The 20,573-nt window shown below is 34.8% G+C and overlaps 1 protein-coding gene across 1 annotated transcript; it reads right to left on the bottom strand.

Moving 5' to 3' along the window:
- Nucleotides 1–995: 995 nt before the first annotated feature.
- Nucleotides 996–16,413, bottom strand: LOC116894610 (vomeronasal type-2 receptor 116-like). The gene is made up of 6 exons (XM_032896326.1): nt 16,199–16,413; nt 14,016–14,307; nt 12,874–13,686; nt 10,843–11,070; nt 3,710–3,833; nt 996–1,915 (listed from the first exon to the last, which is right to left on the bottom strand). The coding sequence occupies exons 1-6, from the start codon at nt 16,390–16,392 to the stop codon at nt 996–998; spliced, it is 2,571 nt and encodes an 856-aa protein (XP_032752217.1). The 5' UTR covers nt 16,393–16,413.
- Between the last annotated feature and the right edge of the window lie 4,160 nt (nt 16,414–20,573).

The following is a 20,573-nucleotide window of genomic DNA, read 5'->3' as shown; positions in this document are numbered from 1 at the left end:
GTGTGAGTTTGCATGCATGCACTTGTTTGTGCATGTGAGTGTATGTGTGTGTGTGTGTGTGTGTGTGTGTGTGTGTGTGTGTGTATTTGATTTCCCTGTTTTTTATCTTCTCTAACTTCTCATTGCCAGAATCAACCTCAATTGATTTCTGAAGCAACCTCCATTAGCTGCTGTCAGTGCTGACAACTAGTGGCTGCCTGCTTCAGTTTCCTCTGTGGTATCAGAACTGATCTTTGTCACAAAGACTATAAATTCCACAGATTGAGATTATTTCAACAAGCAGTGCTGTCCTTGAAAATTTCACAACTGTGTCTTTTATGATACACTTAAAGTACCGGTTCTTATTTAAAATGCCTTAACATAAACCCAGTCATCTCCACCTATGTCCCATCCTTTTTCTGTAAGTTCCTGTAATTCTGAACATTGAAGAGCAAACTGCCAGTGTAAAGTCTTTGTAATATTCTATACTTTTAAAATTTTATGGAATGTTGTGTGTGAATGTGTGTGTGTGTGTGTGTGTGTTGTGTGTGTGTGTGTCATTATGTGCATAAATAAGTTCAGGTAAATTTGGAGCCCAGAAGAAACCATCTGATCCTTTGTAACAATTGTTACAAGTGGTTGTTAATGGTAGTTGGTGGTATTGAGTATTCAATCAGTTCCTTACAAGAGCAGGGCTTTATTTATATGGTTGTGACGTCAACCCCTCTCCTGAAATATTCTATCAACCTGTTGAAAAAATAATTCGTTCTCTTCTCTGTTCCTAGAAGAACTCTAATTCTGAGAATGTTCAAAATTCTATTATCTCTTTCTGGAAAAGAGGAGGATTGATGTAGAAAATGATGGAAGATTATAGGAGATAAGGTAGACTTCAGTAGACATGATATTGCTACACAATATCATCAAAGGGAGCAGTGACAGTCATTCTAAAAATAGATATTGCAATGTAATCGCATGTTTGGTGATTATGAACCAACTATGCATGTGTCAGTCAGACTTTATAAAATGTGAGTGTGTGAAGATGACTTCTCCTTGATCAGTTGAAGAGAATTTCTGTCTGGTCTAAACAGTATTGTGTAACATTTTGGTACAAAAATGCATCCCAACATTCCTGCACTAGAAGCCAAGGTGGAAAAGATCTCCACAGCCACCATGACCTTGCCTTTGGTGCTATGGTAAACAGGTAGGAAAGTGACCCAGACACTGCAGAACACCAGCATGCTGAATGTCATGGACTTGGCTTCATTGAAGGTGACAGGCAGGTTTCTGGAAAGGAAAGCCAGTGTGAAGCTCACAAAGGCCAGGCAGGCCAGGTATCCCAGGACACAGTAAAAAGCAGTGACTGAACCCTTGTTGCAAACAATGATGATGTGACCATGCTCAGACTGTGCATCAATATCAACAGAAGGAGGAGAAGCTCCTAGCCAGATGGCACATACAATAATTTGAATGAGAGTACAAATGGGAATGATGTAGTTAGATGCCCTTGAAACAAGAAAGTACTTCATCATTCTATGAGGGGCTGTGACTCTGAAAGCCAGAATGACAGTGGTTGTTTTGGCCAACACAGTGGAAATAGCCACAGTGAACACAACTCCAAATGTGATTTGCTGAAGGATGCAGGTAGCTGAGTTTGGATGGCCAATGAAGAACAAGGGGCAGAGGAAACAAAAGATGAGTGTGATTAGCAAGATGTAGGTGAGAGTACAGTTATTGGCCTTAACTATGGGAGTTCTGTGATGTTTCACAAAGACTCCAAGAACCACAACTGTGAGTGCAGCGAGGCATAAGGCCATTAAGGAAAGAGCCATCCCCAAGGGTTCATCATAAGTGAGAAAGATACGAGCTTTGTGAATGCAGTGATTCTGCTCTTTGTTAGCATATTGGTCCTCTGGACACTGGACACACAATTCCAAATCTGATGGAGAAATGAAGCTATTAGTGCAGCTTCAACAATTTTACTGTCAGGATATTTCATTTAAGTACATAGAAGTGTTTCAATATGTGAATCTGGTAGCTGAGAATACATTGAAGATCAGTTAAGGGCAATAACATAATTGATTTCAGTACTAAATGTTTATTATTATTATGGAGAACAAAAGCTACAAATGTTTTTGTCTATTTTGCTATATTGTTGTGATCATTTATCATGGGTGTATATTTTTTAAATGTGTTTATATGTAAATATAAGAAATGTTCTCATGAACCTGAGAGTAATTGGGATTATGAGGTTCAACTATGAGGTTGAGAATAAGAACTGATGTTTACATGATATCAATTTTTTACCAGCAAAAATAAATAAATCATATCTACTTTTGTCTCATTTTGACTGTAATAATACAATATGAGACTTTATCATAAAAGGTTGTAACCCTATCATTGAAGGTAAGATGCTCTCTAATACCCTCCTTAATATGATTAGAAAATCTGACTGCAATTTGACCAAATGATTACATAATTGTAATCAGGGATAATATTTTTGTCAAGATTTGAAGTGTTTTATATGGAATAATGCTTTAGTTATCAGCCACTATTTAATTTGTTTCAGGGTATAGGAATTTAGCTTGACTGTGAGGAGAATGTGTTAATCTTAGAGAGTATTTTTGTTTTGTTCCCAGCACCAATGTCAGGAGTATTCAAACATCCCTGTTGAATTACTGATGTGTATGTTATGTGTAGTACTTCATGAATATCAGAAAAGAAATGGTTGGTTACCTCCTATTATATGGGTTTGAGGAATAAACTAACTTCATGTTTAATCCTTAGTGGGAAAGGATTTAATTGCTAAGCCATCTTACTGTCCATAAAATACTTTAAGGACTTCTATTCAATTATATAAGTTGACACCCTAAAAAAGGTGATAAATGTATGGCTGTCAATTGACTTTAGTAAATCCTGACTAGTTATTTGATAAATATCAGCTATGCAACACCATGTGAAAAATTGTGGCTAATTCCTTTCAGGACAAAACAATTTTAATGTATTCTATTCTGGAAATATTAACTAGGTGCTCTGTATACTAATATGGAATAGATAACTCCTAATATTTATACATAGTGTGTAAACAGTGATTCTCACTTTCCTCCATTCAAATAACATTGAACATTTTTTAAAAGTTTCTACTATAATAAAGACATAAGTTTCTGAAAAAAAATTTAAAATAAATGGATTTGTTTCATCAAAAATTGTCTTTATTATACAAATCTCCTATCTTACTCTTAACAGTTTCCAATAAATTTAGAAATTATCATTTACTTTTTCATTAGTCTTACAAAGGACTTTGTTTTAATTCCCAGTCACCACGTGCTTTATTCTGTATTCCATATCCTTCTGTAGTTTATAGTTGTTCATAAACTTATGTAAGGGTACATACATCAAGACAATATAATATAAATGTTTTAAAGATTCTTGAAATACATATATTTTTAGAGAGAATTAATCACAAGAAAAGATCTTCTCTAGAACACACTAACACTAATTTTTCTTATTAAAACTGTTTATTTGAGAATATGTCATCTACTATAAATTTTTGATGTGTCAAAGATATATGACAAGTTCTACTTTTGTCTTAATAAAGATATTTTCAGTTATTGTATTCATATAATGACTAACTTGGGAAAGTGATACATATTTTTACCATTCTATTTTAGAACACTTCAGCATTTCCTATATGGGTACAAGTTAATAATCCATTTGAAGATCTTATACTCACTTGTCTCATTAGAAATTTCATTTTCTGGGCAGGGACTGCAGTCAAAACAACAGGCTGGCATTCCATTCTTCCAGACTTTTCTAAATCCAGGACCACAATCGGCACTGCACACAGAGGTTGGCATCTAAAGGAAAAAGAGATATAACCTGCTAACAAGTATTTTACTTACCCCTTCTGTAATTGTGTTAAGTAGGCATGTGATATGAATGAGTTTATTTTAAATAAATCAACGAAGTTACTGGATTTTACATAGTACATTGTATGACAGTCATCAATATAAGGAAAAAATTGAGGGAAAGTTGAATTGTTTCCCATCAACATGAAATTCACGAAGAAGAGGTAGTAGTGTGTCTTGTATGCAACCAGTGCAAATATTGCAAGCTGGTTATTCTATTTAATTCTCGTCTCCTTAACACAAAGTACATTATAAACACACAGATAATCCTAATAGAGAAATTATCTCCATCAGAATAGTCTCTCATCATATATGTGAAACATATTTTAAATTGGGAATTGATGTAGGAGTGCCCAGCTTATTGGGAGCAGTGTTCCTTGTAGGCAGTGGTACATTACACATCATGAAGAACAAGCCAGTAAGCAGAGTTCCTTGAGTGACTTTGTTTAAGTTGCATTATTCAGACCTTGTCTTCCCTTGATTGAAACTCGTGAGCCAAATCTAACTTTTCTTCCTCACTTTCTTTATAGTTAGTGTTCAATTACATCAACTTAGTATTCAATTATGTGTAAAGGCATACAAAACTAGGGAAATGCGATCTCAAATATCAGATAACCAAAATAATGTGAACAACATTAGGACAACACATCTTAAGAAACTAAGTGGAAACAAAAAAGCAGCTGCATATGATCACCACTATTGCATTTTGGTGAGGAGATGCTGAGTTCCTGTATAGTGAGCTGGAAGATGGAGGGTTTCCTAAGAAAGAAGTTTTTACAAAGCTGGTAAATATGGTGAAAATTTACATGGCTTAAAATTATTTCCTAAATTAAGAAAATCTTGGCATTACAATGACTCTGGTGATGGGTGTCTATATGCTGCATTATAATTTTGCTGATACTGCGTGCTGAATTTGCACCCTTTGTTTCATGTGCCATTTGATGTTGCCATCACAGAAATAGTACTCACAGGATCGTGTGATGGTTTCCAGGAGTATGATTAAGCACAACTCTCCTTTTAATATTTTGTTTTTGATGAAACAAGATCTAAATATGTCATATTTGTAGATTTCAACTTCTTATATAGATAAGGACAGAGTACTTTCCTTCTTTTTATATATTTATTTTTAATTATTTGATTTCATACCTAGATTTTAAACACTGTTTTGAGGCTGAGTTGAAAAAACACATTTCCCCCATCTATATTCTGCTAATTAAATTTAATGCAGAATATCCATTTCATTTCTGATTTGAGTAGACAGTAGAAAAGGCAGACTAGCCATGAGTGGAAAGAGATTATCCTGACAATTAATTCAAAGAGTACAGATTAAATACATGTGCCACTACAAAACCTTAACCACATTTCTAGTTTTAATGGAAATTCTTTGATCCTCCTCTTCATACAGTAGAATGTCATTAATAAGTTTACCACAGAAAACTTTACTATTACAACATGTGTTCTCTTAGTTTGTCAGGTTTTCGTTTTCCTTTTTAAAATTCTAAATGAACTCTATATTTTATTAAAAGTCTTTTCCGAATGCTTTTGGATAGTAATACAGTTCTATCCTTGAATTTAGGTTTGTGATGTTTCACACTTAACTGATATGCATATGTTGAACCATGGAATAAAGTCATTTTTGTGCAGCTGTAGCTTTTTGTATTATGAATGCTACATATGTTTCCAAAAAACCTGCTTGTACTACTGTGTCTTCAAGTAGCTTCTTGGAATCTGTCCTCAGTTGGATTTCATTTGTAAATTAAGACACCAAGAACCAATAGCTGGGAAGGACCGAAAGAGTCTAGTTTTAACCTTCAGGGCTTGGAACCAAGAGAAGGAGGAAGGGAGAGGTCTCCATGCTGGATACTTGGAGTGCCAACAGAGGAGAGACAGACTCCCATAAGGTAAAAAATACAAGGAAAGTACCCCAGACTCTGTGCCAAGAAAACATACCCCAGAATGCTGTCTGATTGGAATTACGTGCAGCTAAAAAGGAATATAGAATTAATAAGTAATAAGTAGGGATTAACAGAATGGAGTTAGGGCAGTGACCCAGCATTTGTGCTCTTTAATTCATAAGAAAATATAAAGTCTATTTGTGTGTTTCATTGGCTAACATAAATCATTGAGGCAGGTAGCAAACCAGATGCAGGATTAATTAAGACATATTACAACACACAGGACCTGATCCTTCAGTTGGGATGTTGAAGTCTGTTGGAAGTTCTTAATCAAGATACAGGAACGTCCACAAAAGATAAAGGCAGGAAGACGATGGTCTTAAAACCCATACCCAAAGTGACACACCTACTCCAACAAGGCCACTATTCGAAACAGTGCCAATACATGGGTGAAGCATATACAAACCCTCACATTCTGTGAGTGCGTAAATAACAGAAATTGGACTTTTAACCATAATTTTTTTCTTGTTTTTTTTTTTTCTTTTTTTTCTGAGCTGGGGACCGAACCCAGGGCCTTGCGATTGCTAGGCAAGCACTCCACCACTGAGCTAAATCTCCAACCCCTTAACCATAATTATTTTAAAATAAATATTTGTGCAGTGCTATGATGGAGAAACAAAATGAGACACCTGGAGACTTAATATGATCATGGTGCATGATATGAAATTTTGAATGAATCAATAAAAATTATGTGAAAAATAAACTAGACTCATTTTTTATGATTTTTGAGCACAGGTGACCACAAACATTCAAATATCACTAAAAATATTCTGTATATTATATTTTAGTTGTTATTTCAATATTGAATATTTTTCTAAAGTGTTTTTCCTGTCACTCGAGTGGTGTTTAAAATTATTTTGATCTCTTGTGTTCAGCTTGGTATTAAATATGATAGAGTTCTTATAATGACTTTCATAGTGCTCATTGTTTAGTTGTGATTTTTGTAATTGTGTACATCCTGAAATTTTTTTGTCTCCTTTAATTACAAGGGATAAATTCAATGAATACAGTGACTGAGTTGGCAGTTACGTCTCTAAATGTTTTAAATATATATTTTTAAATTCTACTCCTTTAAAAATATAAATGGTATGCTACATCGAACAAAACTTAGGAAGCTAAGATGGCACAACGTGGGACACATATATCTCCCTGAGAAGGGGAAATAGAGTAGACATAGTAGGTGAGTGGGTTTGGGGACTGAGTGGGAGTGTGGTGGGATGAGAAAAGAAGGGGAGGACTAATAAACAGGTTGTTTGGAGAGAGCACTAAAATGGGGGTGGCAACTCTGAGCCAAGCTAGAATATTAGAGCAATAGAAACTCCCAGAACTTTATGAGGATAACCATGGCTAACTCTCCTAGAAAAATGGGATATGGAGTCTGTAATGGCCATCTCCAAAACCAAGAAGGTTTTCAGTGTTGGGATTGAGACAACATTGTAACCACAAATCCATTAACCTACAATTTACCCTGCCTAATGATGTGCAGGAATAAAGATATAGCAGAGGATGAGGAGATAACTAACCAATGACTGGCATAGCTTGCAAATGTTGCCAAGAGAGAAAGCTCACGAATGATGCTGATTAAAAAATTCAGAAATATTTGCATGCAAGAATCTTGCAAATCATCATATGAGAGAATTCAACCAGCCAGTGATGAAACCATTTCAGAAATCAATGCCCCCAAAATAGGCAAAGTGTGGGGAATCTTGGATAAGAGGACAAAGAACTGTAAGAGCAAGAGGGATCAAGGATACAAGAAATCCTACATATCAATGACCTGGAATTCAAAGTCACAAGAGTCTGAACCACATACCACAAAAATACACAGGACTAAACTACATCCTCTAAACATGTGTAAACTTGTGAATCTTGGTCATTGTATGGGGGCACCTAAAAGCAGTAGCAGGTCCTGTGTCTGATTTTGTTGTCTGCCCTTCTGATTTTTTTCTTTTACATTTTGTCTTTTTTAGGATCTTTTAATTTACATTTTAAATGTTATCCACTTTCCCAGTTTCCCCTCCAGAAACCTGCTATTCCATCCATTCTTTTCCTGCTTCTGTGGGAGTGCTCCTTTACTGACACCACCCACTCCCACCTGCTAGCCATGGCATTACCCTACACTGGTGCTTTGAGCCTTGACTGGACCAAGGGTCTCTTCTCCCACCAAAGCCCAACAAGGTCATCCTCTGCTATGCATGTAGATGGAGCCATAGGTCCATTGGTGTGTATTCTTGGGATGGTAGCTTAGTCCCTGGAAGCTCTGGGATGTTTGGTTGTTATTATTGTTCTTCTTATGGTGTTCCAAACCCTTTCAGCTACTTCATTCCTTTCTTTGACTAGTTCACTGGGGACCTCATTCTCAGTTCAATGGTTGCCTGTGAGCTTCCACCTTATATTCACCTTATATTTCAGGCTGTGGTACAGCCTCTCAGGAGACAGTTGTATCAGTCTCCTGTCAGCATGCACTTCTTGGCATCCTCAATATTGTCTGTGTTTGGTGTTTGTATATGTGATGGATTCCCCCAGGTGGGGCAGTCACTGGATGTCCTTTGTTATGCACTCATTGATAAGCAAATATAAGCCCAAAAGGTCAAGCTAGGAACACACAAAATACAATCTAGAAACCAAATGAACTCAAGAAGAAGGAAGACCAAAGTGTTGATGCATCAAAACTTCTGAGAAAGGGAAACAAAAATACCAAGAGGAAAAAATATGAAGACAAAGGGTTGTGCCCTCTGAATCTTACTACCTTCTCTGCTGCCTCCCGTAGTCCCATTAGGAGAACATGGAACTGTGCCTAGTTGTTGTGCAATATGATATGCCAAAGTAAATTGATGTATTACCGTGGGCTCCCCTTTTCTGAAGAAGGAAGGAATATTGGATGAGAAAGAGGGGAAGAATAGGAGAAGGACTAGAAGTAGAGAGTAAGCAGGGTAAATTTGTGTACAGATATAAAGATATTAAATGAATGAATTCATTAACTACTTTAATTTAAAAATGAGTTTTGCTGGTGGAACCTGCTGACATCCCGGAGGGACTTCCTATGGAGTTCTCTCTTGCAGCTTTCATATCCTCCCTTTGTTCCACAAAAAAAGTTAAATATGTCAAGAAATATTTCATTTTTAACATTTATCATTTGCTTTTTAAATGCTGATACTAGACAGGTATCCATACCCCATATTAGTTTGAAAATGTAGGGCTACAATATAATGAATTTACTATTGATACCTAGAGTGTTTCCTTCCTTGTATTGTTCCCTTAGGTTTTACATTTGATCTTTTAATCATGCTCCCTTAGTCATTGTGATTTTCATTTTTTCTTTGTTTTAATCTGTGTCATCTTTTGAGGTTTCTAATTCTTATGTCTTGTCTTCATGTATTTCATGCTATCTTGAACGTGGAGTATTCATTTTGTGTGTCTTTTCACTAAGGTATTTATTTGTTTTATTTTGTTTTTCCATTTCATATTTTAGTTTGAAATTTGCTCATTATTTTATAACTCTCTGGATGTTCTTTGTCATATACTCATACAGTGTTTAATAAAATTTTGATATTTTCATTGTATTCTCTAAGAGGTGGTTACTTCATTCCTTGATTTTTTTTAACATTCTTATAATCATTTTTGATTCTTTTTTTAGTATAACCTTGACTATATTCCAAATTAGGTTTGTGACTCTAAGGTTTGAATCATATTTCTCTGATGTTTTTCCATTTTTATTTACTAGTTTCCACAATGGGATTATGATATATATGAATAGAACACTGGTTGGATTTTTAAAAAAAATCTATAGTTTTTCAGTGAATGTGTTAGTAAGAGTCAAGTAGGGCCTGGTGGAAAACACAAGAGATTTTAATGCTATCTTTTTTATGTATATCTAGCTCTGTAACTTTACTTTACCCTTTTATGTTCTTTTTCCTAAGAATGATATTCTTAATTGCATTGGGAAAAACATCAACAATAAATTTTGTACAGTATGAGCAAACTGAAAATCACTTAATTTTAAGCACGAAGACTTAAAACCAACTTTGTTTGGGGCATTTTGAATATTACACATTAAAATCAAGCACAACAGAATGCATCCCTATACTATATGTAGTATGAATACGAGATATTTAAGTTTAAAATTTCTCCAAAGCAAACTTTATTATTACCAATTCTTCCCCATATTGAGAAGGAAACTATGCATGTCCTTGTTTTTTTGAATAATTTATGCCAGAATTGATGCTGAAATTTTTACTTTAATCACCTTTATCTTTCACAAGGTATGAATAAGGGCTATCCACATGCCTTAGCTCTCTAAAACAATTGCTACCAGTGTAGAGGACCCAAATGTGATTTCTAACCCCCACTGAGTAGTATTGAGCTCTTGCAAATGCTCTGAGATTCGAATACTCTTCAGTCATCCATATATACCAAAAATGCAGGTGTACCACAGATATACATTCATTAAAGCAACACCCTTATTCATATTTTAAATAAACCAGGAAAAATAAGATACAGTTCATAAAATAAAATTGTCATAACATGTTTATGTATGGTTAGCTAGAGGTGTTGGAAATTTAGGACTTTAGTAAATAGACTTTAAAATTACATAATAAAAATTGGTGACTTTATTATGTCGCATTTACAATGAACCAGAGATTTAAGCATATTTTAAAGAAGTTCATTATAAGACTAGAAGTCACTCTATAGTAGTAAAAGTAGCACTAATAGAATTGCTCAGTTTACTGGAAATAGTATCAAATTGTTTTGTAAAACTATTTTATGTTAATGGTAAATACAAGAAACAGGTTCTGATATGATGCAACTACATGATATGCATGTTAGAAATTCTCAGTGAATTATTAAAAACTCATCTGAAAAAATAAAAAGAAGAAACATAGTTTAGGAGGGTAGAAATTGGTCTCTTGCATGACAATCATTACATTTTACCAGATTCAAGGAAGGTAGGATGCACATTCTTAACAGTCTAATTTAAATCAGTACAGTTAGATCTAACCTACCTGTATACTTCCTGTGGACCATTCTATCATATTTTCACATAAGTGTAGCTGTTGACCTTTTGGAAAATATGGACTAAATATTCCTATTTTCACTTTAAATCCAAGTCCCTGTGGAAAATTCCAATTGTAGAAAATGTCATACTCTTCCTTCAGTTTGTTTCTTTGATTCATATTCACTCTGTCTCCAACAGGATTTGTGAATTGAATCTTGCTCAGAAAGGAATAAACCTGAAAGACAGGCACCATAATGTAAAATATACTATATTCCTTAATGTAAGAAAATGCATTCTTGTTTCATCTTAAAGGAAACTTTATTGAGAGTATGCTGGTGGAAAACCTCAGTGAAAACTAAGGGATAAACAAAACTATAATGTTCTTGTAATTTCAATAATCTAAGAGGAATTTAGAACAGAAGCACAAAGATCATGCAGATACCAAACATGAATTTGTAGTATAAAATATGTGAAAATATGAAAAATAGACAGCCTGGATTTCTTATAGAGTTATATACAAGGAAGAAGCTCACACTTATTACACAAACATACACATATATGCTCAAATACACATATGAAAATACAGATACAAACAGAGCCAGAATATGCATCCAGAAAGTCAAACCAACACAGAAACACAAAACGTAATTATACAGGTACACACATAGAAACACATGCAAAAACATGCACAAAAAATATACATAGGTAGACAAAAACAAATACTAACACCTTCACTGAATGACATTGGCACACAGACAAGTTGATGCTCTCATAAAAAGACATACAGACCAGGATAGAGAAATGATTAAATGAAAGAAGTATACAGAAAACACACAGGAAAATGTATGTTTGCTGTGATAAATATATGTAAGAATAAACATTTAGAAAAATCAACCATACAGAAAGTAATTGAAACACAGTCAAATTTTTTGTTCTCTGACACAGACAAAAAAATATAGGTATACAAAAGGCACACACACACACACATACACACACACACACATCTGAATCATCTATTACTATGTATCTCTCTCTCTCTACATCATCTGTATGTAGACATAAACATAGATGTAGAAATGAACACAGATATTCAAAGAATATACAGTAACATACATCCACACACATAAACACACAGAAATGCAGTAAACTGAATTCTAGCACTATTTCCTGTGTACTCTCAGAGTATCAATAAAAGAACATACACAAAACCACACAAACCAAACAAGCAAATATAGACACATGCATTGATAAATATAAACAGGAATATAAATTTAGACAAAGTCAACCATACAAAAAGTAATTGAAACACAGACAAATATATGTTAACTGCCATAGACTGACATAGATGAAGATACAGAAATACATATATGAGTCATCTAATGTTACCTGTCTCTGGTTCATCTGTATATGTATAAACACTACTATACAGAAACAGAAAAATACAAATATACACCCACGTACAGGAGCACACAGGCGTGTAGTAACCTGAATTTAGGCAGTATTTTCCCTGTAAATAATCTCAGAGCAGCAAGTTATGTCCCTAGACTACAATGAGAACTAAAAAAAGTTGCAATCTCTTGCTAAAACAATCCCCTACAGTGATTAGAATATGTTTGGCAATTAATGAATAAGGTGCAATATTGAGTGGATCCATAAGGAAAGATTGAATATGTTTTCAGTGTTAAAATATGTGAGGGGTTGGGGATTTAGGTCAGTGGTAGAGCTCTTGCCTAGCAAGCGCAAGGTCCTGGGTTCGGCCCCCAGCTCCAAAAAAAAAAGAAAAAGAAAAAAAAATATGTGATTAGATTCCGGTGATCTGAAACAAAATTACAGTTGTTACATTCACAAATTATAACTTCTATTACATTCCCATTACAATAGACTTTCAGACTAATAATAGAATTAAATGAACAGTAGGAAAAGGGTTCATAAATCATTCTATTTTATAACATATATTCTAGTACATTTGGTTTAGGCATCTAAGAGAGTCTTAAAGACATTGATAACATGAAACATCATATAATGGAAGAAGTACTACCTTCTTGCAGTTATAATTTTGTTCTTTATAATTGTCAAGGAGAAGATTATCAACATTTTGTAAAGTCATCTCATGGAGTGCATGGGCAAAAGCATACACAGCATTGTATATTTCATAACTCCCTTCAATAACGGCCATGTCAAAAGTATGTGTCATTAGCCATTCCAATGAGTGATTAAAGGAGCAGTTCTTCAGTGTCTTACATTTATTTTCTAAGATTTTACAATTAACAAACATCCATTCCAGCTTTACCAAATATTCATCTGAGTATTTGAAAGGATTCAATGTCTGAACAAAATATTTAAAACCAGAAATTTCACTGTGGCGGAGTCCAAAACCAAAAGTTCCATATCCATTATCAAATGTGAAGTCTTTCTTCAAAGGAGTGACATCCCACTGTGAGGTGGTGACCCATAGTCTCCGTATACCTAGAGATTCCCACATTCTAAAGCTCACAGCTAACGTATTCCCTGTATCACCATAAATGATAACAACATTTGCGGATGATGTCATAATTTGGCTGTAATACAATTCAGCTCTTGACATGTACAAATTCATATTGACTGGAATAATGTTGACAAAGGCAAAGCAGACTGTATTTTTTTCCATCTCTCTTCTCAAATAAGAGAGAAAATGTGTTCCTTGATCATTGTCGGAGATGGCCAACCCTATCCAGTTCCAACTGAAATGAATTATGAAGGAGACGAGAGCAAGGGCTAGAGATGTATCATCAGAGGCCATCTGATATAGATGAGGAAAATTTTCATGATCATACAGAGCAGGATGAAAGTGTCCATAAGTAAGCTGACGGAACTAGAAGACAGGAAAGTATCATGAGGTAGAATGAAATCCTGAAAAAGTATAAACACATTTTTTTAGAGTTCTAGAAATCTGAGCTATCTATCACTTCCCTCATCTCAATTTCATATGAGGATATGGAGAAGCCCCTGCAGAGACTCTGAAAAGTACCCTTGAACTACATAGATTTGCTCAGGCCAAATAAGGCACCAAGATATATCTGATTTCATGAATTTCCACCGTGCCCCTAATACAGACACATGTACACATACACACACACACACACACACACACACACACACACACATGCATGCATGCACGCATGCATGCACATACACATTTACCTGCTGAAACATGAAATTGTTTAGGATTATATGAAGTGTCACTGTTGTTTCCCATTTTAGTCCGCTAAGTACCACACCACACTTGATGTCTTCTGTACAGATAAAATTAGGGAGAATTTCATGATTTTGTAAAGCCAAAGAAAAGAGACTAGTGTATTGGGATTCCAAATAACAACTGTGTACTGAGGATTTGAATGCTAAGGACATATTTGGCAAAATATCAGGGTTCCTGTTGATTTCATTCATGGAAAAAGCCAAGGCGAGAGGATACTTTTGGTTTTCTGTAGGTGTTCTGTAAAAGGTTACAGTGTTTATAAGGACAGGAATTTACAGATTTCATTTGCAGTCAAAAGAAGGACAATCCTGTACTGGATTTTATTGCCCTTACCCTGAAAGTTTGAAGTGACCAGTGTAGTGTCTTTGACATAACTATAGAAGCTAGAAGCTCATAAAGCCTTGAAATGTTCATTGGAGTCCATAAGTGAGATGTACAACTCTCATATTCTCACAGAGATAGTTTTTGCTTCTCTTGTTTTAGAATATTTGCTAATAAGATAAATAAGTCACACTTCACTTTGACCAAATGGAAAAAAATGGTCACATATTCTCTGAAATTAGTGAGAAATATGAAAAATACATGGTATATGTGAGCCATTAAGTATATGGTATTTTTATGAAATTTCCTATAATGGCAAAGTCAGTAACAGAATGACAATTGAGTTCAGAGCAGTCTTTTAAGGCAATACTTGGCTCACGTAGCTAAAATTCATTTTCATTAGGAGGAAATACATTTATTATATCCCCACATAACCATCCTTATCTTAAATCCTCTTTTTTTCTAAAATGCAGTTGCAATGGAGTTATACAGTTTTGCTTATGTTTTTAAAAAGCATAATAACTCGTTTCAGAATTATTTAAAACATCTGACTAATCAACATTAAATATATTACTTCTTTACTACTTTTCACTAACAGCTAAATATATTTATTTCAGTTAGAAACTGCACATCGGTCGTGTTTTTATATATTAAAAACAAAACTTTTAAAATATTGATTTTAAATACACAGAAAAATATCTTTAAAAATTTTAGTAACACACTACAGAAGTTTAAGACTAGTACTTGTAAAAATCAAACACTGACTCCTACATATTAAACATTAAGAAACATAGAGTAATTGAGTCATTAGAGTGACTTTGTGGTCTGAAGTACTTTGTCTGAAAAAACTATCAGAAGTCCACAAAATCAAAATGAAGATATTGCTCACACTGCTAAAATATGCAACTATACTTTGTAAAATTACTAAAAAAAGACATAGGTGCTAAATATTAAAATTTTCTGATTTAATAACAGAGAGGTAGAAATAATAATGAGGTAAAAATAATAAAGCAAATATAAGCTAATACGCAACTTCTATATCCTTATTTCATAGTATTGCCAACTACAATATGCCAAATTGTCACCTAGGAAAGTGATAAGGGAAGTAACTAGTCACTACTACTAGTAATATATCACTTTTCGAAGAATGAAAACATGTTCTTTATAATCAGTACATTTCCTCTTTTTTATAGAGAGAACTAGACTTTGTAAGACATAAAACCCAGTGAAGTTATACAGATCAAAACATTAAGTTCTCAGAAAACAGATTTCTTACATCAATTCTTGATGCAGCTTTAGTTCATAAATGGGGACCAAATGGAGAAAATTTAAGAAAGTAACTGAAAGCTATATGAAAGCCCTTCACATCTACGGGTGTTTTCAATATTAGTGCCTCTAGCATATGCAATAGAAATTATACTCTGAAAAGAGGACTCTATGGCCATTTTTCTAAACAAATGTAGGATAAACTCACAAAAATTTGATAGTGTTTCCTTGGTTAAGAAACCATTGACATCTATGCTATGGAACCTGTTTAGGGGAGGATATATGGGGTAAATAGAGGTTGGAGTTTTTTTATTGCCCAGTTTCCATCCCGGTATGTGGGGAGGCTGATGGCAAAAACATACCCTAGGTCAATTTAAAGTGGTAATAGAGCATTACATCTCTAAAAGAATTTGTAGTTCTTTCTTGTTTGCAAGTTGATAACATAGTACAAAATATCTTTGGCATTGCTTTTCTCTTCACCCTCAGCAGACTAAGGAAATATTAATGATGTCATTTATATGGAAAATACAAAAGTACTTACTGTATATTCGAAATATGACTGAAATACTCTTTTTCCACAGGTTGTTGCACTGCTACAATAAAGAACATACAACCTGTTCCCAGGTTTCTATCCTGGTATTCATTCTTCATACTCCAAAAGCACCTGGGATAAATCAAACTAGCCACAAGGAGTGGAATGTTCAGGAGAAAGATGAGTAAAATTACGGTGAGCATATTTTTTCCTGCTCTGAGCCTGGGCAGTATTGATAGTTAATTGCTTCACAGATCAGCAAACATGTAGCAGTTATCCCCATCTTCTACACTGGCCAAGAAGATGCTATTCCTGTATTCATGTTTCCTTTTCTACAGGTGTTTCCTCATCCCTGAAGAATCTTTGGCAATGTCTCATGAGGAGCTTCATTTGATATCCACAGTGCATGTGATAAACTTCTTTGATATATATAGATGACAATGGTGTAACTTGAGGGCTGACATCACATGTTTGTGGAAATTAAGGTCCCTGGAAAGATTCCACTTTATGGGAATTTGGTCCCACTTCTACCCAAAAAAATCTGTTTATGTGAATTTGGTTAATTAATCTACTCTTTGACAGGTATTGTGGGTTGAGAAAGAACTCACAAATTCTGATGTCAGGGTTATAAACTGGCCATTGCTTCACATAGCCTGGGGGAAGTATAAGCAGTGTCATGTTTAAAACATTCAATATCCACTGAGAATTAAGTATGGGCAATCCTACAGCAGTGATAGGTACAGAATATCTAAACAAATCGGTGCTATGTAAGCACATTTATGTCTTCAGAGTCAAAAATTACAAACAAATCCAGAAATGTCTTGATCCTGCTGTACCTAAAACTATACAAACGCCATCATAGAACCACAATTTAAATACATATTAAATGTTGCTTTTTAAAAATGTTTTCTTGAATATTTTATGTATTTACTTTTCAAATATTATCCAATTCCCCCCTGCTCCCATATCTCCTCCACCTCTCCCTGCTTCTATGGGGATGCTACCAGTCCTACCCACCCACTGAAAACTTCACATCATAGCATTACCCTACATTGGGGAAATGAGCATTCAGAAGATCAAAGACTTTTTCTCCCGTTGATGCTGAAAAATGGCATCCTCTGTCACATATGTGGCTGTAGCCATGGGTCCCTCCATGTGTACTCATTGGTTGGTGATGTAGTTCCTGGGAGCTCTGTTGGGGTTGGTTGGCTGATATTTTTGTTTCATGTTGCAAAACCCTTCATCTCCTTCAGTTTTTTTCTCTATCTCCTATATTGGAGGTGCCCTGTTCAGTCCAATGATTAACTGCAAACATCCTCAATCTGTATCAGTAGGGCTCTGGCAAAGGTTCTCAGGAGACACCAATATCTAGCTCCTATCAGCAAGTAATTCTTGGTATCATAAATAGAGACTGGGTTTGGTGGCTGCATGTGGTAGGATCCCCAGGTGAGGCAGTTTCTAGGTGACCTTTTCCTCAGTCCCTGTTCCATTCTTCGTCCCTGTATTTCCTCTCGTGAGTATTTTTTCTCATTTCTAAGAAGGAATGAAGAATCCCATTTTGATCTTTATTCTTCTGGGACTTTATATGATCTGTGATTTTTTTTTCTTATGTATTCCAAACTTTTGAGCTAATATCCACTTATAACTGACTGCATACCATCTGCGATGTTTTGTGACTATGTTACTTCACTCAGGATGATATTTCCTAGTTCCATTAATTTGCCTATGAATGTCATGAAGTCATTGTTTTTAATAGCCGAGTAGTACTCCATTGTGGAAATGTACCACATTTTTTGTATTCATTTGTCTGTTGAAGGACATTTAGGTTCTTTCCAGATTCTAGTTAGTATAAATAAGGCTGAGATGAACACAGTGCAGCAAGTGTCATTGTTATATGTTGCAGTATCTAAGGGTGTATGCCCATGAGTGGTATAGCTGGGCCCTCAGATAGTACTCAGTCCAATTTTCTGAGGAACCACCAGACTGATTTCCAGAGTGGTTATACCAGCTTGCAATCCAACCAACAATTGAGGACTCTTCCTCTTTCTCTACATATTCGCCAGCATCTACTGTCACTTGAGTTTTTGATCTTAGCCATTTTGACTGGTGTGTGAGGTGGGATCTCAGAGTTGTTTTGATTTGCATTTCCCTGATAAATAAGGATCTTGAACATTTCTTTAGGTCCTTTCACCCATTTGGTATGTGTCTGTTGAGAATTCTTTTTTAAACTCTGTGCCCCATGTAATACGATTATTTAAATCTGTGGAGTCTAACTTCCGAGTTATTGAATATGTTAGGTATTAGCTCTCTATCCGATGTAGGACTGGTAAAGAACTCTTTCCAATCTGTGAGTTGCTGTTTTATCCTATTGACAGCCTTTTCCTTACAGAAGCTTTAAAGTTTTATGAGGTCCCATTTGCCAACACTTAATCATACACCATGAAACATTGGTGTTGCATTCAGTAAATTTTCCCCTGTGTCTATATGTTTGAGAGTCTTCTCCACTTTCTCTTCTATCAGTGTATCTGGTTTTAGTTGGAGGTCTTTTGATCCACCTGCACTTGACTGTTGAACAAGGTAATGAGAATGGTTCAATTTCCAATCTTCTCCATAGTGACCTCCAGTTGAACCAGCACCAAGTGTTGACAATGTTGTCTTTTTTCCATTGGATAGTTTTAGCTTCTTTTTCATAGATCAAAGGACTGTATGTTTGTGGGTTCACTTCTCCATCTTCAATTCTTTTCCATTCATCTACCTTCCTGTCTCTGTTCCAATACCATGCAGTTTCTATTATGACTGTTTTGTAATGCACCTTGAGGTCAGAGATGGTGTTTCCCCCATTTTTATTGTTGACAATAGTATTTGTTGTTCTGGGTTTTTTTTTCCAAATGAATCTGCAAATTACTCTTTCTAGTTCTGTGAAGAATTGAGTTGGAATTTTGATGGGATTGCATTACATCTGTAAATTGTTTTTGTCAAGATGAACATATTCATAATATTAATCATGTCAATCATTGAATGGTGGAGATCTTTCCACCTTGTGAGCTTTTCTTTCATTTCGTTCTTAAGAGACTTGAAGTTCTTGACATACAGATCTTTCACTTTCCTGTTTAGAATCAGATCAAGGTATTTATACTACTTGTGGCTATTGGGAGGGTGTCATTTCCCTAATTTCTTTCTCAGCTGTTTATCCTTTGAGTAGAGGAAGGTTACTGATGTCTTTGAGTTAATTTTATATTCACCTACTTTGCTGAAGTTGTTTATCCGCTGTAGAAACTCTCTAGTGGAACTTTTGGTGTCACTTATGTACACTATCATATCATTTTCATATAGTGATATTTTGGCTTTTTCCTTTCCAATTTGTATCCCTTTGACCTCTTTATGTTGTCTAATTGCTCTGGCTAAGACTTCTAGTACTATATTGAATAGGTAGGGAAAGAGTGGGCAGCATCATCTAGTCCGTGATTTTTGGGGGATTGCTTCAAGTTTCTCTCCTTTTAGTTTGATGTTGGCTATTGGTGTGCTGTATATTGCTTTTACTATGTTTAGGTATGGGTCTTGAATTCCTGAACTTTCCAAGATTTTTATCATGAAACTTTTGAATTTTGTCAAATGCTTTCTCAACATCTAGTGAAATGATCATGTGGTTGTTTTCTTTGAGTTTGTTTTTATAGTGGATTATTTTTGATTGATATATATTTCCATATATGGAAGCATCCTTGCATCACTGTGTTGAACATGGTGAAGGATCATATTGACTTGTTCTTGAATTTGGTTTATGAGAATTTTATTGAGTATTTTTGTACCAATGTTCATGAGCTAAATTGGTCTGAAGTTCTCTTTCTACATAAGGTCTTTGTGTTGTTTACTTATAAACATAATTGTAGTTTCAAGGAAGGAGTTGGGTAGTGTTCCTTCTGTTTCTATTTTATGGAATTGTTTTAAGGTATTATGTCTTCTTTGAAGGTCTGTTAGAATTCTACACTAAACCCATCTGGTTTTAATTTTGTTGTTTTCATTGTTTGGGAAAGTTTTAATGGTTGCTTCTATTTATTTAGGAAACATGTGACTGTTTATTTGGTTTATCCAACCGTGATTTAACTTGGGTACCTGGTATCTGTCTAGAAAATTGTCCATTTCCTTCATATTTTCCAGTTTTGTTGTGTACAGGATTTTGTAGTAAAATCTGGTAATCTCTTGAACTTCCTCAGTTTTTGTTGTTATGTCTTCCTTTCAATTTCTGATTTTGTTGATTTGGATATACTCTCTGTGCCCTCAGTTAGTCTGCCTAGGGTTCATCTATCTTGTGATTTTTTCGCAAAGAATCAGCTCTTGGTTTTTGTTGGTTCTTTGTATGGTTCTTCTTTTTTCTTCTTTGTCTTCT

Source organism: Rattus rattus, chromosome 2 (genome assembly GCF_011064425.1).
Source record: "Rattus rattus isolate New Zealand chromosome 2, Rrattus_CSIRO_v1, whole genome shotgun sequence".
NCBI lineage: Eukaryota > Metazoa > Chordata > Mammalia > Rodentia > Muridae > Rattus > Rattus rattus.
This window is presented reverse-complemented; position numbering and strand designations above follow the sequence as displayed.

Coding starts and splice junctions, on each gene's coding strand:
- LOC116894610 (XM_032896326.1), bottom strand. CDS start 16,392: ATGCTCACCGTAATTTTACTCATCTTTCTCCTGAACATTCCACTCCTT. Junction 3,834..10,842: donor GGTCCACAGGAAGTATACAG/GTAGGTTAGATC, acceptor TTTTTCCTTTAG/ATGCCAACCTCTGTGTGCAG. Junction 1,916..3,709: donor TGAAATTTCTAATGAGACAA/GTGAGTATAAGA, acceptor TTTCTCCATCAG/ATTTGGAATTGTGTGTCCAG.